The sequence below is a fragment of the Aquarana catesbeiana genome, linkage group LG09, assembly GCF_042186555.1.
Source record: "Aquarana catesbeiana isolate 2022-GZ linkage group LG09, ASM4218655v1, whole genome shotgun sequence".
In the NCBI taxonomy this organism is placed as follows: Eukaryota; Metazoa; Chordata; class Amphibia; order Anura; family Ranidae; genus Aquarana; species Aquarana catesbeiana.
The window spans coordinates 305,310,325-305,329,738 of NC_133332.1; the positions used below are offsets into that span (position 1 = coordinate 305,310,325).

General features: G+C 44.1%; 1 protein-coding gene across 1 annotated transcript in view; it reads right to left on the minus strand.

The window, feature by feature from the left end:
- Window positions 1-13,412, minus strand: part of RALGDS (ral guanine nucleotide dissociation stimulator) — a 261,650-nt gene extending 248,238 nt beyond the window's left edge. The window contains exon 1 of the mRNA XM_073600563.1: window positions 12,491-13,412. Coding sequence (XP_073456664.1) covers window positions 12,491-12,514 — 24 coding nt within the window. The 5' untranslated portion in view covers window positions 12,515-13,412. The remainder of the gene's footprint in view (window positions 1-12,490) is intronic.
- Window positions 13,413-19,414: the final 6,002 nt, after the last annotated feature.

Genomic DNA, 19,414 nt, shown 5'->3' on the forward strand with positions numbered 1-19,414 from the left:
ATTTTTGGTAAAAAGAAATCTCAATAAGCGATTATTGATTGGTTTGCGCAAAAGTTATAGCGTTTACAATAGGGGATAGTTTTATGGCATTTTTATTAATATTTTTTTTTTTTTTACTAGTAATGGTGGCGATCAGCGATTTTTATTGTGACTGCGACATTATGGCGGACACATCGGACATCTTTGACACATTTTTGGGACCATTGGCATTTATACAGCAATCAGTGCTATAAAAATGCACTGATTCCTGTGTAAATGACACTGGCAGTGAAGGGGTTAACCACTAAACCACTAGTGGGTTAAGTCAGTACTAGGGATGTGTTCTAACTGTAGGGGGGATGGGCTAGCTGTGACCCGTCACTGATCTCTGCTCCCGATGACAGGGAGCAGAGATCAGTGACACTTGTCACTAGGCAGAAAGGGGAGATGCTGTTTACATCAGCATCTCCCCGTTCGTCCTCTCTGTGAGGCGATCGCGGGTATCCCCGCGGCGATTGAGTACGCGGGACCCGCGACCCGACTCACGGAGCTCCCGGCCGGCGCACGCAATGGCACGGCGGGGAATTCAAATGGGACTTACAGGTACGCCCATTTGCCCAGCCGTGCCATTCTGCCGACGTACATCGGTCGGGGAGTGGTTAACAGATCAAAATCATACCGCATAGATTTGAACGTTCTTCATAGAAAACAATGTATTTTCAGAGTCCATGCGAATATATGCCTTTCGGATGATCTGATCCGCATCAATGTGAAGTTTACACTGGCGCGACTTCCGACATCCCTGCATGATTTTATCCCGGCTTGCAAACAACTTCTTTAACAGAAGTCAATGCAAGTTGCTTTGAAGTCACACCAAAAGTAGTGCAGAAACCTTTTTCTAAGTGAGAGCAACTCGAGTCGCAGTTATTAGAATGGTCCACAGATTGGAACGGTTCACTTTACGGGGCGCGACTTTTCATGCGACTTTAAACTCTTAAGGCTCCATCCACGTCTGGCATTTTGGGATTGAGGTAGAATCGCTGCGATTCTGCCCACGATCTCAAAATGCATTACAATTGCAAAACACAGGTTCAGGTCCCCTTATTTTCAATGGCATCTAAAACTCAGGAGCCTTTTTTGGGTGACAAGCTTTACACGATGCGATTTGCCTTGCAAAATTTTGCGCAAAAATTGCGGGAAAACCGCACAACATTTTAGGTGATGTTGAACCTGCATTTTGCGATTGTAGTACGTTTTGAGATCACGAGCAGAATCGCAACAATTCTGCCACAATCCCAAAAAGCCAGGTGTGAATGGAGCCTCACGGAGCAGACACCGGAGCTTGATTTGGCTGTTCCGCATGCGCTTGTACTGAGGACCCAAGTGATTTCATGTGCGAGGGTAACCTGAAGGGATAATGTTCTTTTTTCTCATTGGGGCCGACGTCTCATTTACTCGCTCAGCAGATGAGCTTCTGCTGAGCGTTAAGAGAGCCCCACACTCCCCTTTCCTGCTACTGCAACCAGTTTACATGTGTTTTTTTCTCCTACATGCATAATTAAAGCAGAAAAATTGGAAGACTACAAAGAGTTTTGACGCACTTTTCCTAAGCTGGCTCGATCTCTACAGGCTAAACTGGAGAAAGGAATCAATTCCTCCATCCATGCTGAACACTGCTGACTATTAAATTATTGAATTCAGATAGTCACAGCCCCGACAGTTGTCTGAATACTCTAAAGCCACGTACACACGATCGGATTTTCTGACGGGAAATGTTCAATGACAGGCTGTTGGCGGTAAATCCGACCGTGTGTACGCTCCATCGGACAATTGTTGTCGGACTTTCCGCCAAAAAATGTTGGCTAGCAGGTTTTCAAATTTTCTGCGGACAAATGTCCGTTGTCGGATTTTCCGAGCGTGTGTACACGAGTCCGTCGGACAAAAGTCCAAAGTACAAACATGCATGCTCGGAAGCAAGGACGAGCCAGAAGCGGTCGGTCTTGTAAACTAGCGTTCGTAATGGAGAATTACTATTCGTGACGCGGAAAATTATGAAATCTCAAATTGCAGCGCACAATTCTCTTCTTCTTTAATGGGATAATAATGAAGCTGCTTTGCTGGTGATACTGATGGAGTTATTTTCAAAGGCTTTTTTTTTCTAGTGATATCAAGAATAATAATATTATGTTTTTTGTTTTTTTTTTACTTGGGCAAGTTACCACAACACCATTATCCCGTAGTTTTTAAGATCAAAGATACAACTATGTTGGTGTCCCTTGTTAATTTTACATTGTATTTTTTAAATATAACTGCCTACTCCCAAACTGTCATTTGAAGTAAAACACATAGCCTAGTATTATTCTACACAAATTTTTTATTGTGCATTAAAAAAAAGAAAAAACAAAACAAATTAGACATGCTATCTGCCAATAGAACTTAACCAAAAAGTACATTCTATGCATCCAAAAATATAGAAAATATAACAAATCAAATCATTATTATTCAACCAAAAAATGATGTCAAAACAATAACTCCAAGGTCAATAATAAATAACACGCTATCTCCTCCGATTCCGCAACATGTCTGGTTGACGAATGGCAGATCAGAAACGAACTGAAAAGCGCAAACTGAAAAGTGCAAAATGAAAAGCACGAATCAGCACTCACCAAACTTCTACTAACACAAAATTAGCAGAAGGAGCCCAAAGGGTGGCGCTAAAGAGCTGAAAAACAACGTAGTACGTCACTACGTTCGTATTTGTTGGCCAACAATTGTGTGGCCGTGTGTATGCAAGACAAGTTTGGGCCAACGCTTTTCGGACAAAAGTCCATGGTTTTGTTGGCCAACAATCCGATCATGTGTACAAGGCTTTAGAGTGATAGGGTGCAGTCGCTGTTCAGCTGCCAATTTTCCACCAGGCTCCTTCCATCTTTAAATAGATTTTTGTAGAGTCGGGTGATACTTATAGGGCCACCCACGATTTGAGCCACCCATATCTTGTGTCATGGGCGGCTCATTAAATCCAAAATTCAAGATCTCTATGGTCAGCTTTACTATGTCCAGCCCTGCCTGACACCTGGTCCGGCTCCTCTTTTTAGTGCACATGCTCGCCGCAGCCCTGTTCCTTCCTATACAAAAAGAAGCAGTCACTTCCAGCGCTTAGAGGTCCTCCACAGTTGGATACGACAACAAATCCAAATACTTGGCGGATGCAGCCCTCCTCAGATAAGGGAATTCAGAGTAAAACTTCAAAAGAACAAGCAGGAAGACGCAATCACCTAGTGCATTACCAAACATTTATTTAGGCAACATAAACTGGTAATATAAACTGGTGAAGATGGATACTCACAAAAGTGCAATTTGTAAAAGCCAATAAACCACAAGATGCCATCCAGTGCAGGATGTGCGTACTTCAATTACACCTGCTATACTGGCAAAATAGGTGTGCGCGCAGAGTGTGCCAAATTTGCCTGGGCATACCCTAATCACCCACTGCACCACTGGTGGAGCTTTAGGGGTCACAGGGGTCTCAATGGCATCCCCACCTATATACTGTATACATACATTCACGCACGTGTGTTTAAGCTTAATGCAGTAGGCTGCGCACACCTATGGCTGGCAAGCTGATGCATTTTGGGGGCGCACCCCCTTCCTCATAGCTAAGCCCTCAAAGCTTAGCTTTGAGATGGGGGTGCGCCCCCAAAATGCGTCAATTTACCGGCATAGCACGGTGTACTTGGAATATGCGCACCCTGCGCTGGATGGCATCTTGTGCTCTATTGGCTTTTACAAGTTGCACATTTGTGAGTATCCATCTTTACCCATTTTTATCGCCTAAATCAGGGGTGTCCAAACTTTTTTCAGAGGGCCAGATTTGGTGAAGTGAACATACGTGAGGGCCCGACCATTTTGCCTAACATTCTTTGAACCATTAAAATTCGGTCTAAATGGGTTCGTCCAAGCATTAATACACTGCTCAACAAGAATTCACTTGCCTTTGTGGCTGCGTGTGGTGAAGAGATGAGCTCGGGCGTGTTATTTGGATATATATATATCTTTTGTGGCCCCCAACGAATCCCCGGGCGCCACTCAGGACTAAGGATGACTTGGGCATGTTATTTCGATATATACCGTATTCATCAGTGTATAACGTGCACGTTCATTTTATAGAGAACTTTGAAGCAAAATAAGGGTCACAGTCCATCAATGCAGCCTGATCAGTGCCCATCTGCAGCCTCACCAGTGCCCATCAACGCAGCCTGCACAGTGCTTATCTCCATTGCCCATTAATGCAGCCTGCACATTGCCCATCAGCAGCCTCACCATTGCAAATTAATGCAGCATAGCATACTAGCTCATTATGAAATACTCGCCTTAGATCGAAGCCCCCGCAGTGGTCTCCGCACACTGCTCTGCCCAGCGACATGTCTCCTGGAGTTATTTCCGGGTATCGTGGGCTCTGGCGCTGTGATTGGCCGGAGCCACAATGACGTCACTCCCGCACATGCGCGCGGGAGCTGCCGGTAACGGCACATCAGCTGAAGCACGTCACATCAGCCGATAGCACATACTGATACAAAGGATATCTCCTAAGCCTCAGTTCACACCAGAGGCGGCACACCGAGGCGACCTGCACACGACTGCCAGGGCGACTTGCAAAACGACTTCTGTATAGAAGTCTATGCAAGTCGCCCCAAGTCGCCCCCAAAGTCGTACAGGAACCTTTTTCTAAGTCGGAGCGACTTGCGTCGCTCCGATTAGAACGGTTCCATTGTACTGAACGGGACGCTACTTGTCAGGCGACCTAGGTCGCCTGACAAGTCGTCCCAGTGTGAACCGAGGCTAAACTGTGCAGGTTTAGGAGATATCCACGGTAGCTACAGGTAAGCCTTATTATAGGCTTACCTGTAGTGAACAGTGGTCTGTAAGGGTTTACAACCACTTTAATGCAGCCCATTAATACAGCCTCCACTTTCCCATTAATGCATCCTGCACATCCTTGCTCAGCTGCAGCCTCGTCAGTGCCGGATTACACAGCACCACTATCTCCTATGTACCCGGCGATCAGTCACACACAGTCCCGCCTTGGATAGACAGAACAGTGGTCCAATCCTGGGCCAGGAGGCAGGACTGTGTGTGACTGATCGCCGGGAACACAGGAGATCGCCGCTCTGTGTAATCCGCCGGCGCCCGCCCCCTCCTTCCACTCAGAGACAGCAGGAATCGGCGTATAACACGCACACAGGGGGAAAAAGTGCATGTTATACGCCAATAAATATGGGTATATATCTTTTGTGGCACTTGGGGATTCGTTGGGGGCCACAAAAGATATATTAATTGCCAAATTACCAGTGGGGCCGTTTGAAACCAGAACACGGGCTGCAATTGGCCCGTGGGCCGAACTTTGGACATGCCTGGCCTAAATATATTTTTGGTAATGCACTAGGGGCTTGTGCCTTCCTGTCCATTCCTTACTATGAATGGTTTATACTCCGCTGGATGGCTAGGGGAGGCCATGACCATCCAAAAACAATGAATGGAGCCAGGGGAGCATATTGGCACAAGACCCAACCGGGGTGTTTTTCCTGCATATGCTGTGTGCCTTTTGAGAAGATCTCAGGAGCATGGATGTAAGTATTTTAATGTGTGGGCAACACTTTGGGTTGGAAGTCTATTTAAAGGATAGTTCTCTAAAAATGTGAAGTTGTCCTTTAAACCACCTAATGGTTTCTTATATGGTATATGGTGATGTTCTTGAGTCCCTGGGTCTACAAACTCACTATGGCTTCTACCAACGATCCTACTTCTAGATTGTTTATATATATTTTTAAAAATGGTAAAAATAAATGCACCAGACGTGACAACACCCAAAAGTGGGTGGTGAAAATGCAAATTTCCAGGGGAGGAGGGGGGAGCAGAGTGAAGCAGTACAACCTCACTACTGAAATCCTCAAGAGATATCAAAAGCCAAGGGGGTGGCTGCTATGCTGTGCCAATGTAAGAACAAAGGATGAAAAATTCCCCCAATCTAAAATAATTCTATAATCCATCATGACAACTCTTTTTGTGGGTCTTCGCTTTACTATTTTGTCAATTTTAAGGAAATCCTCGAAGGTGGCTTTGATAACGCCCTATAATGAGTCATCCACCACTTATCTTACTGGCAGGTGTTATGAAGCCTGGTAATTGCTTTACATCAGCCTAGGATTGAACAAGCAGACAACATGTATCTAAAGAAGCTGATCTCATCTATAATTAATAGAAGAGAGAAAATTTACATCTAATGCCTTCCTAAGTGATGTCTGGAGTAAGAAGGAAATCCCATTTTATCCCTTGGAGTCTACTGCCCTCAAGTGGGCATGTTATAAACTGCATCTGGCATGACCATTTCCTAATGTAAAGACTAAATTCTTTATTAAGAAGTTGTTTCCTCTACATGCCATATTTCAGTTAAAGGTGGCTTATTTTATTTCTCCCTGCTGGAATTTTTGGTGTTTCCATTCTTCTGTGTGGGTTTCCTATTACATTATCCATACAATAAAAATAAAAAAGCCATCATGGATAGTTGGAGTTCCCTATTATGGGCACAGCAGGTGAATAGACCTGGATAAAGATATATTGTGAATTTTAATGATATTGTCAAGGCAAGGCAACCAATATGAGTCATATTGTACAATATATCTTTAGTAAAAATGTTTACACATATTAAAAATGAAATAAAATTCAGAATGTTATTAAAAATGTCCGCGATATCACAGTGGCCAAAAAATTCACGATTTAGGATTAAATAATTGTGCAGTTATTAAAAAAGGAATATATTATAAAAGGAATGTTGGTACAAGTTTGAAATACAAGGATAACAAAGACGTTACTTACAAGGTATTAAGTGAGTGCCTAGTCTCACCACTGGGTTCAATTTAATGAATCGTCAGCTTAAAACCAGTATTATGAACAGGGACCATGAAGACTTTGACCTAAACACTCCCTTATATGTTGACAGAACAAAAAGATTGGCCAGGTGGGACACCAGAAGATGAATGACTTTATCATCCCCTCTTCCACCACCTTTTCTCCCTACTCACCCTCACCCATTCACATCTAAAAAAAATGAGGCAGCCACTATGTAACCCTTTGTGGATGCCTCCGTGAGTGGAGACCAGTGATCTAGCACAGTAGTGTGTGTCTGTCACTGACTAGTCCTCCCCTTTGTCATCATGTTGGTAAGTCTTCTCCTTCTGGAGCCTGAGAGGACCTCACCTCTGGAAAGCTCATAGAAGACTTTGGATCCAACAGGATCTTTAATGAGAGTCCTCATCTGCTTCTACAGCAGTGGTCTCCAAACTGCGGCCCGGGGGCCAGATGTGGCCCTTAGGTTGCCTTTATCTGGCCCTTGGAGGACTATTCTCCCACTGATACGAGGCACTCTCCTATTGACACCACCAATGGGGCACTATTCCTACCAATGATACCAACAATGGAGCACTATGCCTCCCAATGATACCAACGATGGGGCACTATTCCTCCCACTAATACCAAATGTGGCGATGTTTACTCCCACTGATGCCAAGAAAATTTCCACCCCCGCTGGCTACAGTCTGGCCCTCCTAAAGTCTGAAGGACATTAAACCGGCCCTTTGTTTAGAAAGTGTGGAGACCCCTGTTCTACAGCATTGCTCCCTCATTGGCTGAAGCACTGCAGAATCTTGTCAACGAGAAAGCAGCAACATCTTGCTAGTTCAGCCAACAAGGTAGTGATGTTGTAGGTGTTCTCTCTGTTTTCTCTGCTCCTTAAGGCTCAGTTCAGACTTATGCAGTTTGCTTTTGATCCGTTTCTACAGTAATTTTTGCTGTGCGTTCTATGTTTTTGCACGTGTGTTTTTGGTGCTTTTTTGATGCGTTTTGCATTTTTTATGCTTTTTTTATTTGGCCAATTTGTTGCTGGGCAGATTAAAAAGATACAAAACGCAAAAGTGTCAAAAACGTGCCAAAAATGCACTACATGGTTTTCTGCACCGTCTCCATTGAAGTCTATTGAACCAATAGACCGTTTTGCATTTTAAGGCCCCATTCACACTAGCGCGTTTTTTGATGCATTTTGCATTTTGCAGAAATGCACGGGAATTTTTTAACATGGGTTCCTATGGAACATGTTCACATCAATGCTTTTTTGTATCTCTGCGTTTTTGGAAAGGGTCGGGGACTTTTTTTCATGCAAAAAGCAGCGTTTTGCATGTAATGGTTTTCAATGGACAAGCATCAAAAACGCAAGTGCACCGTTTTTGCAGCGTTTTTGATGCGTTTTTGGTGCGTTTTTGCCGGGTTTTTTTTTGTTTTTTTTTATTTATTTTTTTTTGTAATTTTTTTTTAAGACTGTAAAAAAAAACGAAAAAAAAAAACAAACAAAAAAAAAACGCAAAACGCAAATCGCGGCAAAAACGCGGCAAAAACGCGGCTCAAAAACGTGCCAAGCATGAAAAAAAAACCTCCAAAAACGCTCAAAAGCAACATGCATAGGTGTGAATCCAGCCTTAGGCTGGATTCACACCTATACATTTTTAGTGCTTTTTGCATTTTGCAGATTTGCACTACAGAACGTGTTCCATGGGAAACCATGTTAAATAGACTGCAGTGCAAATCTGCAAAATGCAAAAAGCACTAAAACTGCATAGATGTGAATCCAGCCTAAAAAGTCCTGGACCCTTTCTAAAAAGGCAGAGACACAAAAATGCATTGATGTGAACATGTTCCATAGGAACCCATATTAAAAAAAATGCAAAAAGCATGAAAAAACGCATTGGTGTGAATGGAGCTTCAGACTATGTTGTTCATTTATAAATCAGCATTATGGCTTCACCACAGCTATACCGGTGCTTTAAATTAAAAAAAGACAAAAAGTAGTTTGTTTTACATAAAAAAAAAAAAAAAAAAGAAATGGAGAGATAAACAAAAAGGCAGAGAAAGAGCCTGGACACTTGACCTGTCAAATCCTTGACATTGGCCTCTCCTCCAAGTTCTGTCTGCTCCTCTGTGTTAGGTAGAGAGCTCCATGTGGTACCACAGGCTCTGCAACACAGTCTGCATTTTATGAATGGGCTGCAAAATGCAGACTGTGGTGTGGAGTAGCAGGGATCACTCTACGTTATAAATGAGCCTCTATGTGTTGCATTAATGCACATGTTGTGCTGCTTTAAGGGGACATTCAAAATTAACAACACAACACAACTCCCCTTAGGGCATTAAAGAGGAACATCACACTTTTCTTTTTTTTAAGTCAGCAGCTACAGTATATTTTCAAAATCAGATACATACCAGTCCCTGGAGTCCAGTGCTGACTTTTTGCAGCAGGTTGTTGTTACTGCTGTGGGTCTCTGGTGCCACCCTCACAGCCGGCTTCTACAGCCTCCTGGGAATGGGTAGCAGCTTGCTTGCTGGGCGGCAGAGGTGGGGAAAAGGATTATCTGTAGTAGTAGTAGGCCTACTGAGGAAGCCCTGATATTGGGTGTAACGTGTATAAGAGTGGAGCCATGCTGTAAGTGAAGGTTGTATGTGTACAAGTTATTGGCAAGTTCCTGAATACATTGATAAGTGCTTACCACAGCTCTGGGGGTGCTCTTGGAATGTATTACTTGTGAGTCAGGAGATGCTGAAGGAGGAGAATACAGAAGCATGCTGGAGGAGACATCCCCTTGGTGTTGATTTAAGCTTTTATGACCTTGATATTATAATGGGGTCCACATTTGGAGGTGAACACTGGGTGGTTGGAGGCACAGCACAACATTTTGAGAAGCTGATAGAAATCTTCCCATATTATTATTATTATCATTATTATTATTATACAGGTTTTATATAGCGCCAACGGTTTGCGCACCCCTTAACAAAATAAAGGCAGACATTACAGTTACATTGCAATTTGGTACAAGAGGAATAAAAGGGTCCTGCTCATTAGAGCTTACAATCTAAAAATATGTATCCCAATGATGTTACACAAATGACTATTGATCATCAGAAGTTTGGACTTTTATTTATTTTTGTACTTTTTCAATATGTTTTATTTATTTTGTTTGCACTACATCATTTTTGTATTCTGAGTATATATATATATATATATATATATATATATATATATATATATATAGTGTGGGGGAACGCACTGTTGATGTTTAGCAGCATTTAAGGATTGTATTTTCTACCACACTGAATGTTATATTCACATTAAACCCCATACACACAGAGTGTACTGCAGCTGGTCCAACAGAAGCTGGCTGTTTACTTTTTGGTTTACTTTTAAAAGGTTAATGCAGCCCAATCATCCAATCAATCAACACTGAATCGCTTCTAGTATCAGCAGATAAAAATTAAATACATCATTGTATCTTCATTAAAAACTCTGTTACCCTGGCCTTGCCATGTATGGCCATGCAATGTGCACTACCACTGGTGTTCCATATTTTTGCAAAGAGGAAGGTGGGGGGAACTGTGGTCTGTGACACTAAGCATTATTCCCTATGTCTTCAATCCCTGCCTCAATGCAGGTTAATTGTCAGTAGATACATAATTCTGTTCAGTGAGTCTTGTGACTCTTGTCCTTCAGACAGCACAGCTGTTAAGAAATACAGCGTGGTCACCGACCTGCCCCCAGCCTGCTGATTGGATACTAAAAGGGCACACTGATGAGGTCACCCCTCTGCTCTCTTTTCCACCTGTCAATAAGGTTCCACTGTTAGACTGAGAGCACCGTGTATTGTAGAAGAACCAGATTAGCTCTTACTATTAGATTTCCTCTCCCAGTATGAGAATGAGGCTCGGTTCACACATGGGCGGCACGACTTGCAGGTCGCCTCAGCGAGGCGACCTGCAAACGACTGCCGGGGCGACTTGCGAGACGACTTCTGCATAGAAGTCTATGCAAGTCGCCCCAAGTCGCCCCCAAAGTAATACAGGAACCTTTTTCTAAGTCGGAGCGACTTGCGTCGCTCCGATTAGAACGGTTCCATAGCACAGAACGGGAGGCGACTTGTCAGGCGACTAGGTCGCCTGACAAGTCGCCCCAGTGTGAACCGAGCCTTACAGTATATGCAGCTAATATATAGATAGATTCAGGTGCTTACTTATATTATTCTGTATTTAAATGAATTACATTCAATGAATACATACATAGATTAAAAGAAGTTGTATTTGCATTGAAGGCCTCTGAAGGCCAAGCTACAGTTCCATAATCCTTCTAACTCCAGTCCTTAGTGTTCTGTACTTTTCTTAAAGTGAACCTGTGTCTATTCAAATAATATCTGACTGCAAATTGTGGGATGCAGATAGGGGAAGGCCAGGGCTGAAAGGCAGGGAAAAAGTCAAATGGGTGTTGGTGGAACATTAGACCCAAATGCAAATAGAATCTGATGTAATTTCCAGTCTTAAAGCAGAACTAATCCCTCCTATCCTTTACAGCTAAGGAAGCTGCCATCTTAGCCTCTGTTTGAACTGCAGTTGCCATGGTGCTGTACCATGTGATCAGCTATGATGCCAGCCATTTGATGTTTTGACAGTTCGGTTGAGAGCTAACATAAGCACACTAATACTGTAGCAATTATAATTTATGGCATGCCTTAAATGTAACTGTTGTGGGAAACTGTTAAATCAGTGGGTTCAGTTCAGTTTTTAGAGGCAGCTTTCTGACATACAAGCTATCCCTTATGCGTCTACAGAGTAGTCCAAAGATAGTTTAAAGGAGGACAGTGACGGAACTTTATGACTCCAATAAAGATTTTTGATTATTAACCTTGATAAAAGATCAGTAGGTAAAGCTAATGTGTTTCGTGGGCTCACAATTAGCCTTCATCAGGGCCGGATAATGTGAGCAGAGGTTTAAGGTTTAGTATTTTATCAATTTTGGCACCAAGTCAGATGGTACCCCTACTGATATTATACTAATTCTTTGCTCACATTGTCAAGTATTTTCTCCTATCACTGCCAACGTTTAAGCCCTGATGAATGGGGAAGTTCTGAGCCTCTGGAAAGTGTTGACTTTGCCTTGCCCAAGGGAAAAGTCAAGGAAATCATGAAGTTCCTTCCATGGTTCCGGGTAGGAGGAGGCTCCCTGATGCACACAAGGGATCTTGCACCTGCTTAGTGGAGATGATAGGGTTTGACTTACCACTTCAAAGGAAACCTGTACTGGGACAACAAGGCTGCCTTTGCTGACCTTACCTATTGAAAATACTAAATGTTTCGATGTCAAACTGATCCAATAGCTTCATCTCTTTCAAAAGCACATACCTTGAACTAGTATGGAGATCAGGACTTGACTGATTTCCTAATCTGCATGCTTGTTCCAGGTCAGTGACTTGAACAATATTAAAACTAAAGACAGCCAAGTGAAAATGGCAGCCAGAGCCAACGAGCCAACGATCAAGCAGAGAATCAACAATTTAGATTTATGCATAAAACACATATAAAAAAAAATAAACTCAGCAATGCCAGGCACTGCAAATGTACACTTTAAATTAACACAACTCACCGGAGTATCAAACATCATCATCATCGGCTGCTCCTCATCCTTGCCTTGTGGTCATGGAAATCCAGAGTAATGATATAGGAAACTGAGGTGGTCGAGGGGGTCTGTCAAGTTCTTCTGCCCCTCACCCCTGCCTCAGACCAGTCAGTATGGGATGTAACCATGCGTCGAGGTCACTTGAGATGACAGAGATCACGGACCTGTCAACGGATCACCCATGGTGTGCTGGAGTCACTTAATCCAAAGTGCCAATCCAAAGTGCCATCCACAGCCTTCCTCCAGCAGAAACACTTGGAAGATGGTCCACCTTAAGAGCTAACCCTAATATCTCAAAGGAAGCTGAAAGCATATCAACCGACCAATAACCAACCCTGGGAAAATGCAACATTAACACAACAAAAGCCAATGCAAACGATGGAGTCTTGCAGAAAAGTAGTCATTTAAAGGGACAAAGACTCACAGCCTTAGAATATCCACCATTGTGCAAAGATCACAGCATCTGTGCAAACATTCAAAAATAATCAGCCATTCCTCATCATGTTTAGAAATCCATTGTGTGTGGCTTTTCTTCATGGATTCTGCAAAGTGGACCCGAATCTGGAGACAGCGGCTGGTGACATCTGTCCTTGTCTCACCTTAAGGGTTGAGGAGGCATCTAATGAGAAGATGAGGGGTGCAGAAGCCGATCACCCCTACAGAAGGGAACGAAGGACCTGTGTGATCTTATTAGGGATATGGATAGCGGTGTCAGTTTGCAGAACAAGGCAGCCGGCTTGTATGTGGCAAGGGAGGAGGAGGGGGCTTCTTGGTCAGGGGGTCTGTGGGTGATGGACAGGGACAGTGCAGGAATCCAAGTCCCCAGGTTAGGTGAAGACACATTGCTGTATAGCTACAAAGGCCATGCAAGCAGGGAGGAGAGAAGGAGAGAGGGAGAGGGAGAGAAAGAGGGATGGGAGGAGGGGGAAGAAGAGAGTCTCTTGCTAGCCAATGACAGCAGCACATCTGCACAATCCAATGGCCGAGATGCAGAAGGAGATTTGCTCTTTCCAATTTGGACTACACTTCAGAATCTAAATTCCACAAACACAATGCACCGCGTTCACCCTCCACAGCGCAACGCCTGTCACATTTTATGTGCAAAAAAATTATTTTTTATTGCATGCAAACACTGACAGCTGGATCGACAGTTTGCAAAGGGCAGGCACTAGGGAGTGCCCCGTTTAATTGCCTGTATCAAATGTCCCCCTCCACCTCCTCCTTTCTTCAATAAACCAGCCATTTACGGCTTTAAACCACCCTACCCCTCCCTTGTATGAACACCCCAAGGGTCCCAAATCCCAGCGCTGCAAAGAAGGCTGTCACTCTGAGCCTGGATGTTGCTGTGTGTCTGTATTATTAATAGACACTGGATGTATACAAGGCTGCTGACTGCAATCTATGTATATATATATATATATATATATATATATATCAGCCTGTCTGCCTCTGTCCTTCTCATTCATGGCCAGACAGGTGTACTGCACTGACTATATAGATCACTGGGTGGAATTGACGCCAGTCCTTAGCATTACTGGGGTAGGGACATGACTGTATGTGATAAGGTATGGAGCCAATGGGGGTCTTCTAATCCTTTTTAAAGGTCAACTCCACCCAGAACTGATATTTCAGCTTCGCTTATGCAGCAGTGGAGTTTAAATCCGCCGACAGCATTCTTTTTTGGAGGACATTTGTGTCTCTGCTTGCAGCTTTAAATAAAAATCAGAAGAATGGTGTAGATTGGGCGCAGTCAAAATTATTTTACAAAAAAGGAATGAACTACAAAAATCAACACGATTAACGTATTAATATCAAAATCATGAGACGGTGAAGTGAAAGTTTAGGCTGCTTTGACACTGCTCTGCTGGAAAAAAAAAAAACGCGGTAAAACGCATATGCGTTTTTGATGCATTTCCAGTGTGTTTCTTGGGTGCCTATTACCCAGTATGCACCTGTGAAGCTTGGACATGTGACTCAAAAAATGCAACACAGGTGTATTTTTGATGCATTTTTGCAGCGTTTTCTATTCATTGGATCCTATCTAAACTGTCCCTAGTATGTATGAATGTGAGTTAGGGACCGTAGATTGTAAGCTCCTTGAGGGTAGGGACTGATGTGAATGTACAATGTATATGTAAAGCGCTGCGTAAATTGACGGCGCTATATAAGTACCATAAATTAAATAAATAAATACATTTCAATAGGGACCTGCGTTTTTGGTGCAGTTTTGAAAACCGCACCGAAGATGCAGCATGCAGGACTTTTCAAAAAACGCACCGCACTCACAGTGCAGTGGTGTGAAGAGCTCCAAAGGATTTTGAGTTTTCACATCTATGCATGTTGCTTTTGAGTGTTTCTGCAGTGCTTTTTGCTGTGCTTTCCGATTTGACTACGATCTTGCCACGATTTGCATTTTTTATGCTTTTTTTTTTTTTTATTTGTTGTTGGGCAGATTTTAAAAAAACAGCAAATTGCGTCACAATTGCGGTAAAAACGCACTACATGCTTTTCTGCAGCTTCTCCATTGAAGTCTAATGAACCAAAAACGCAGCGTTTTGCATTTTAAAAAAGTCCCTGACCCTTTCCAAAAATGCAGAGGCACAAAAATGCATTGATGTGAACGTATTCCATAGGAACCCATGTTAAAAAAATGACCTGCGTTCCTGCAAAAAGCATGAAAAAAAAAAAAACGCATTAGTGTGAATGGAGCCTTACAGGATTAGAAAATATTAAATTAAGTGCTGTAAGTGTTAAAAAAAAAAAAAACATTCCGTGCACCACATATCAATGCACTGTCTTTGACAGACGTGTGTGGATGCCACTTAATTGTCACTCACATGGCAAAAGCAGCACGTTTGCGGCCACCAAACCACATGGAGCCCCAGTACCATGCGGTTTGCTGCAGAGCGATTTGAAAAAGTAGTGCACTACTTTCTCCGTGTTTCCAAACATTTGGCAGCCCATTGAAATGAATGGGCTGTCAACGCCAAAATGCGCAAGACTGCGCAGGGCCGCACGGGAATGTGCACTCTCCAGTGTTAACCAGCCCTTAGACTAAGCTCACGTTTATGCGATATGGAACAATCGCATGCGTTCCCGCAACAAGCATTTATTTTGCTGGCATGCGGCAGTGCCGTTAAATCCTAATAGCATCCAAATGCACCCTGCTAACACGTATAACAAAGCACTATGCATTTTGTTTAAGCATACACTTGTTTGGTGCATTCAGAGAGGGATATTCATTGCAAACGAAATAGGCAAAAATGGAGCCATAAAATAAACACAAACCCAGACTGAATGGCATTTAGTTTTAAAAAGCTCTGTGTGTCGTAAACCAAAAAAATCTAAAAAAAATTCACTCTTCTTTATCTATTGTTGCATCTTAGTGCTGCTAATCTACTGCACCCGCTTTGCAGCCACTTCTTGTCTACATGTACTCTGGCTATGAATGCATGGCATTATTCAGGGCAGGTTTCCAGATAACGACAACAGTGGACCATGCTTGCATTATGTGTGTTAATACAGCCAGCATTAGTAGCCCGTGTGACAGGGTGACATTTTCAGGCATTTTAGCGCTAGAAATAGCCTCTAAATAGCGCCTTAAAACCACCTCCCATTCATTTCAGTGTGACTTTTCACACTGGAGCGGTGCGCTTGCGGGACGTTAGCAAAAGCCCTGCAAGTAGCATCTTTGGGGCGGTTTGAGAGCGCTGTATATACAGCGCTCCCAAAATGCCCCTGGCCATTGAAATGAACGAGCAGCGCCTGAAAAGCGATTTGGAAGCGCCGCAACAGCTTCTTTGGCCGCTATCGGGGGTTAAAAGCGCCCGCTAGCGGCAGAAAAGCGCTGCAAAAATGAGCGGCGCTTTATCGCTAACAGCCGGGCGCTGCAATGTTAAAATAGCCTGAAGGAAGACATTTGGGAGACAGGAACAGAGCAGGATGTGCCTGGACAAAGAACTTTTATGGCAGGATCACCAGGTATGATTGTAATGAAAACTTCAGATTTAAAAAAAAGGAAGAAAAATGTAATTACTTTTAAGATTACATTAAAGCCCAATTGTACTTTCGGTTTAAATTGGGTAAATACATTCCAGGTGCTTGAAACCATAAGGTGTGCAAAGTCAAATCTATGTGTTGTGGTAGCACCAGCATTTTAGCGTGTATTATCACAGCACACCGCATTGTACTGCCATTCAAAGCAGAAATAAACCGGTACAAAAAAAAATAAATCAGTTCGGCCCCACAAGCTTTTAGCCATAATGTGCTAGTATGCAGAGCATGTTAGCACATTATAGCAGACTTACCTGGCTGGTAATCAGGGGCGTTGCTAGGTGGCAAAAAGACCAGGGGCTTAGTCCAGGGCCAGAAACGGGGGGGGGGTGTACACGTAACGCACTACACTGACGGTAGTGAACTACCTACACTGACGGTAGTGACCTACCTACACTGGCCTACCTACACTAACCTACCTACACTGACGGTAGTGACCTACCTACACTGGCCTACCTACACTAACCTACGTACACTGACGGTGGTGACCTACCTACGCTGACCTACATACACTGACGGTAGTGACCTACCTACAGTGTCCTACCTACACTGGCCTACCTACACTGACCTACATACACTGACGGTAGTGACCTACCTACACTGGCCTACCTACACTGACCTACATACACTGACGGTAGTGACCTACCTACGCTGACCTACATACACTGACGGTAGTGACCTACCTACACTGACCTACATACACTGACGGTAGTGACCTACCTACGCTGACCTACATACACTGACGGTAGTGACCTACCTACACTGACCTACATACACTGAAGGTAGTGACCTACCTACACTGACCTACGTACACTGACGGTAGTGACCTACCTACGCTGACCTACATACACCGACGGTAGTGACCTACCTACACTGGCCTACCTACACTGACCTACATACACTGACGGTAGTGACCTACCTACACTGACCTACATACACTGACGGTAGTGACCTACCTACACTGACCTACATACACTGACGGTAGTGACCTACCTACACTGACCTACATACACTGAAGGTAGTGACCTACCTACACTGACCTACGTACACTGACGGTAGTGACCTACCTACGCTGACCTACATACACCGACGGTAGTGACCTACCTACACTGGCCTACCTACACTGACCTACATACACTGACGGTAGTGACCTACCTACACTGACCTACATACACTGACGGTAGTGACCTACCTACGCTGACCTACATACACTGACAGTAGTTACCTACCTACACTGACCTACCTACACTGATGGTAGTGACCTACCTACACTGACCTACCTACACTGATGGTAGTGACCTACCTACACTGACCTACCTACACTTATGGTAGTGACCTACCTACACTGACGGTAATTACCTACCTACACTGACCTACCTACACTGACATTTACATACAGTGACCTACCTACAGTGACCTGCCTGACCCACATACACTGGCATTTACATACACTGTCTGACCTACCTCACCCGTGGTGTGCGGTGTCACAGCAGCCAGGCAGTCAATCAGAGGAGGAGGAGCCGAGGAGGAGAGCGGCCCGCCCGAGCGCCGAGCAGGGATGTGGCGCGGTGGCCGCATTGTAATTCCCGCTTTCTGGAGCCTACAGCGCCTATGATGGACGTCACACGTCCCGCGGTCCGAGCATTGGACCAGTGGAACGTCCATCATAGGCATTGCAGGCTCCAGAAGGCGGAACCTGCTATGGCACTTGGCCAAACTCGGTAGCGCTCGGGATCAGATCAGTCCCGGCGCTCGCCGCTCGGGGCTTACAATTGTGAGCTGCATGCCTGCGGCTCGGGGCTTTTCGGGGGCACATTCGGGGCTTCGGCCACGTCTAGTCACCCCCTCCCGACGCCCCTGCTGGTAATCCCTCCAGCATTGCGCCACCAGCGCTCCCGCCGGTCACAGACTCTGCCATCTTCTCCCGGTTGGCCTTCCAAGCAGTGTTAATTTTAGTTTTAGGACTAAAATGGCATTTTAGTTTTGGTCCCATTTTAGTCTTCTGCAATTGTTTTAGTTTTAGTCGTATTTAGTCGATTAAATCTCCAGTACATTTCAGTAATTGCAATTTAGTTTTAGTCATAGTCTTTTGCAGGGCTTTTTTTCTCAGAGAATAGGTGCAGGAACTCCCCCCTTCTGAGTCCCCCCTTGTCTCGCCCCCCTACCCATCTTCAAGCACCATCCCTTGATTCCACCCCCTACCCACCTCCCGGTACTGCCGAAGTATCATTTGCTAAATCATTTGTATGGAATTTCTTCTTGTCTAATAACAAGAAAAGCAGCAAAAATAGATGCACTGGAGCCAGCAACAATAGACCCCACCCCAGTAATAATATATCCTCCCAAGCAACAATAGATTCCACTCCCACCAATAATAGACCCCACCCCAACAACAATAGGTCCTCCCAAGCAACAAAAATTCCCCTCCCACCAATAATAGACCCCACCCCAGCAACAATAGATTCCTCACACAACAATAGACTCCCCCAGCAACAATGGACTCCCCCAGCAACAATGGTCCCCACCCCAGTAACAATAGTTCCCCACCAGCAATAATAGACCCCACCCCAGCAACAATAGTTCTCCACACAACAATAGACCCCCACACAGAAACAATGGACCATCCAAAACAAAATACCACCCTCAGCAACAAAAGATCCACCCAGTAACATTAGACAACACCCCCCCAGCAGCATCAACAGATCTCCCAGTGATCAGGATTAATAGACCCAGCAACAATAGACCTCTCCTTCAACAGTAGATCCCTACAAGCACCATAAGACACCCCCCCAGCAACAACAGATCCCCCAAAGCAATAATAGACCCTCACACAAAAAC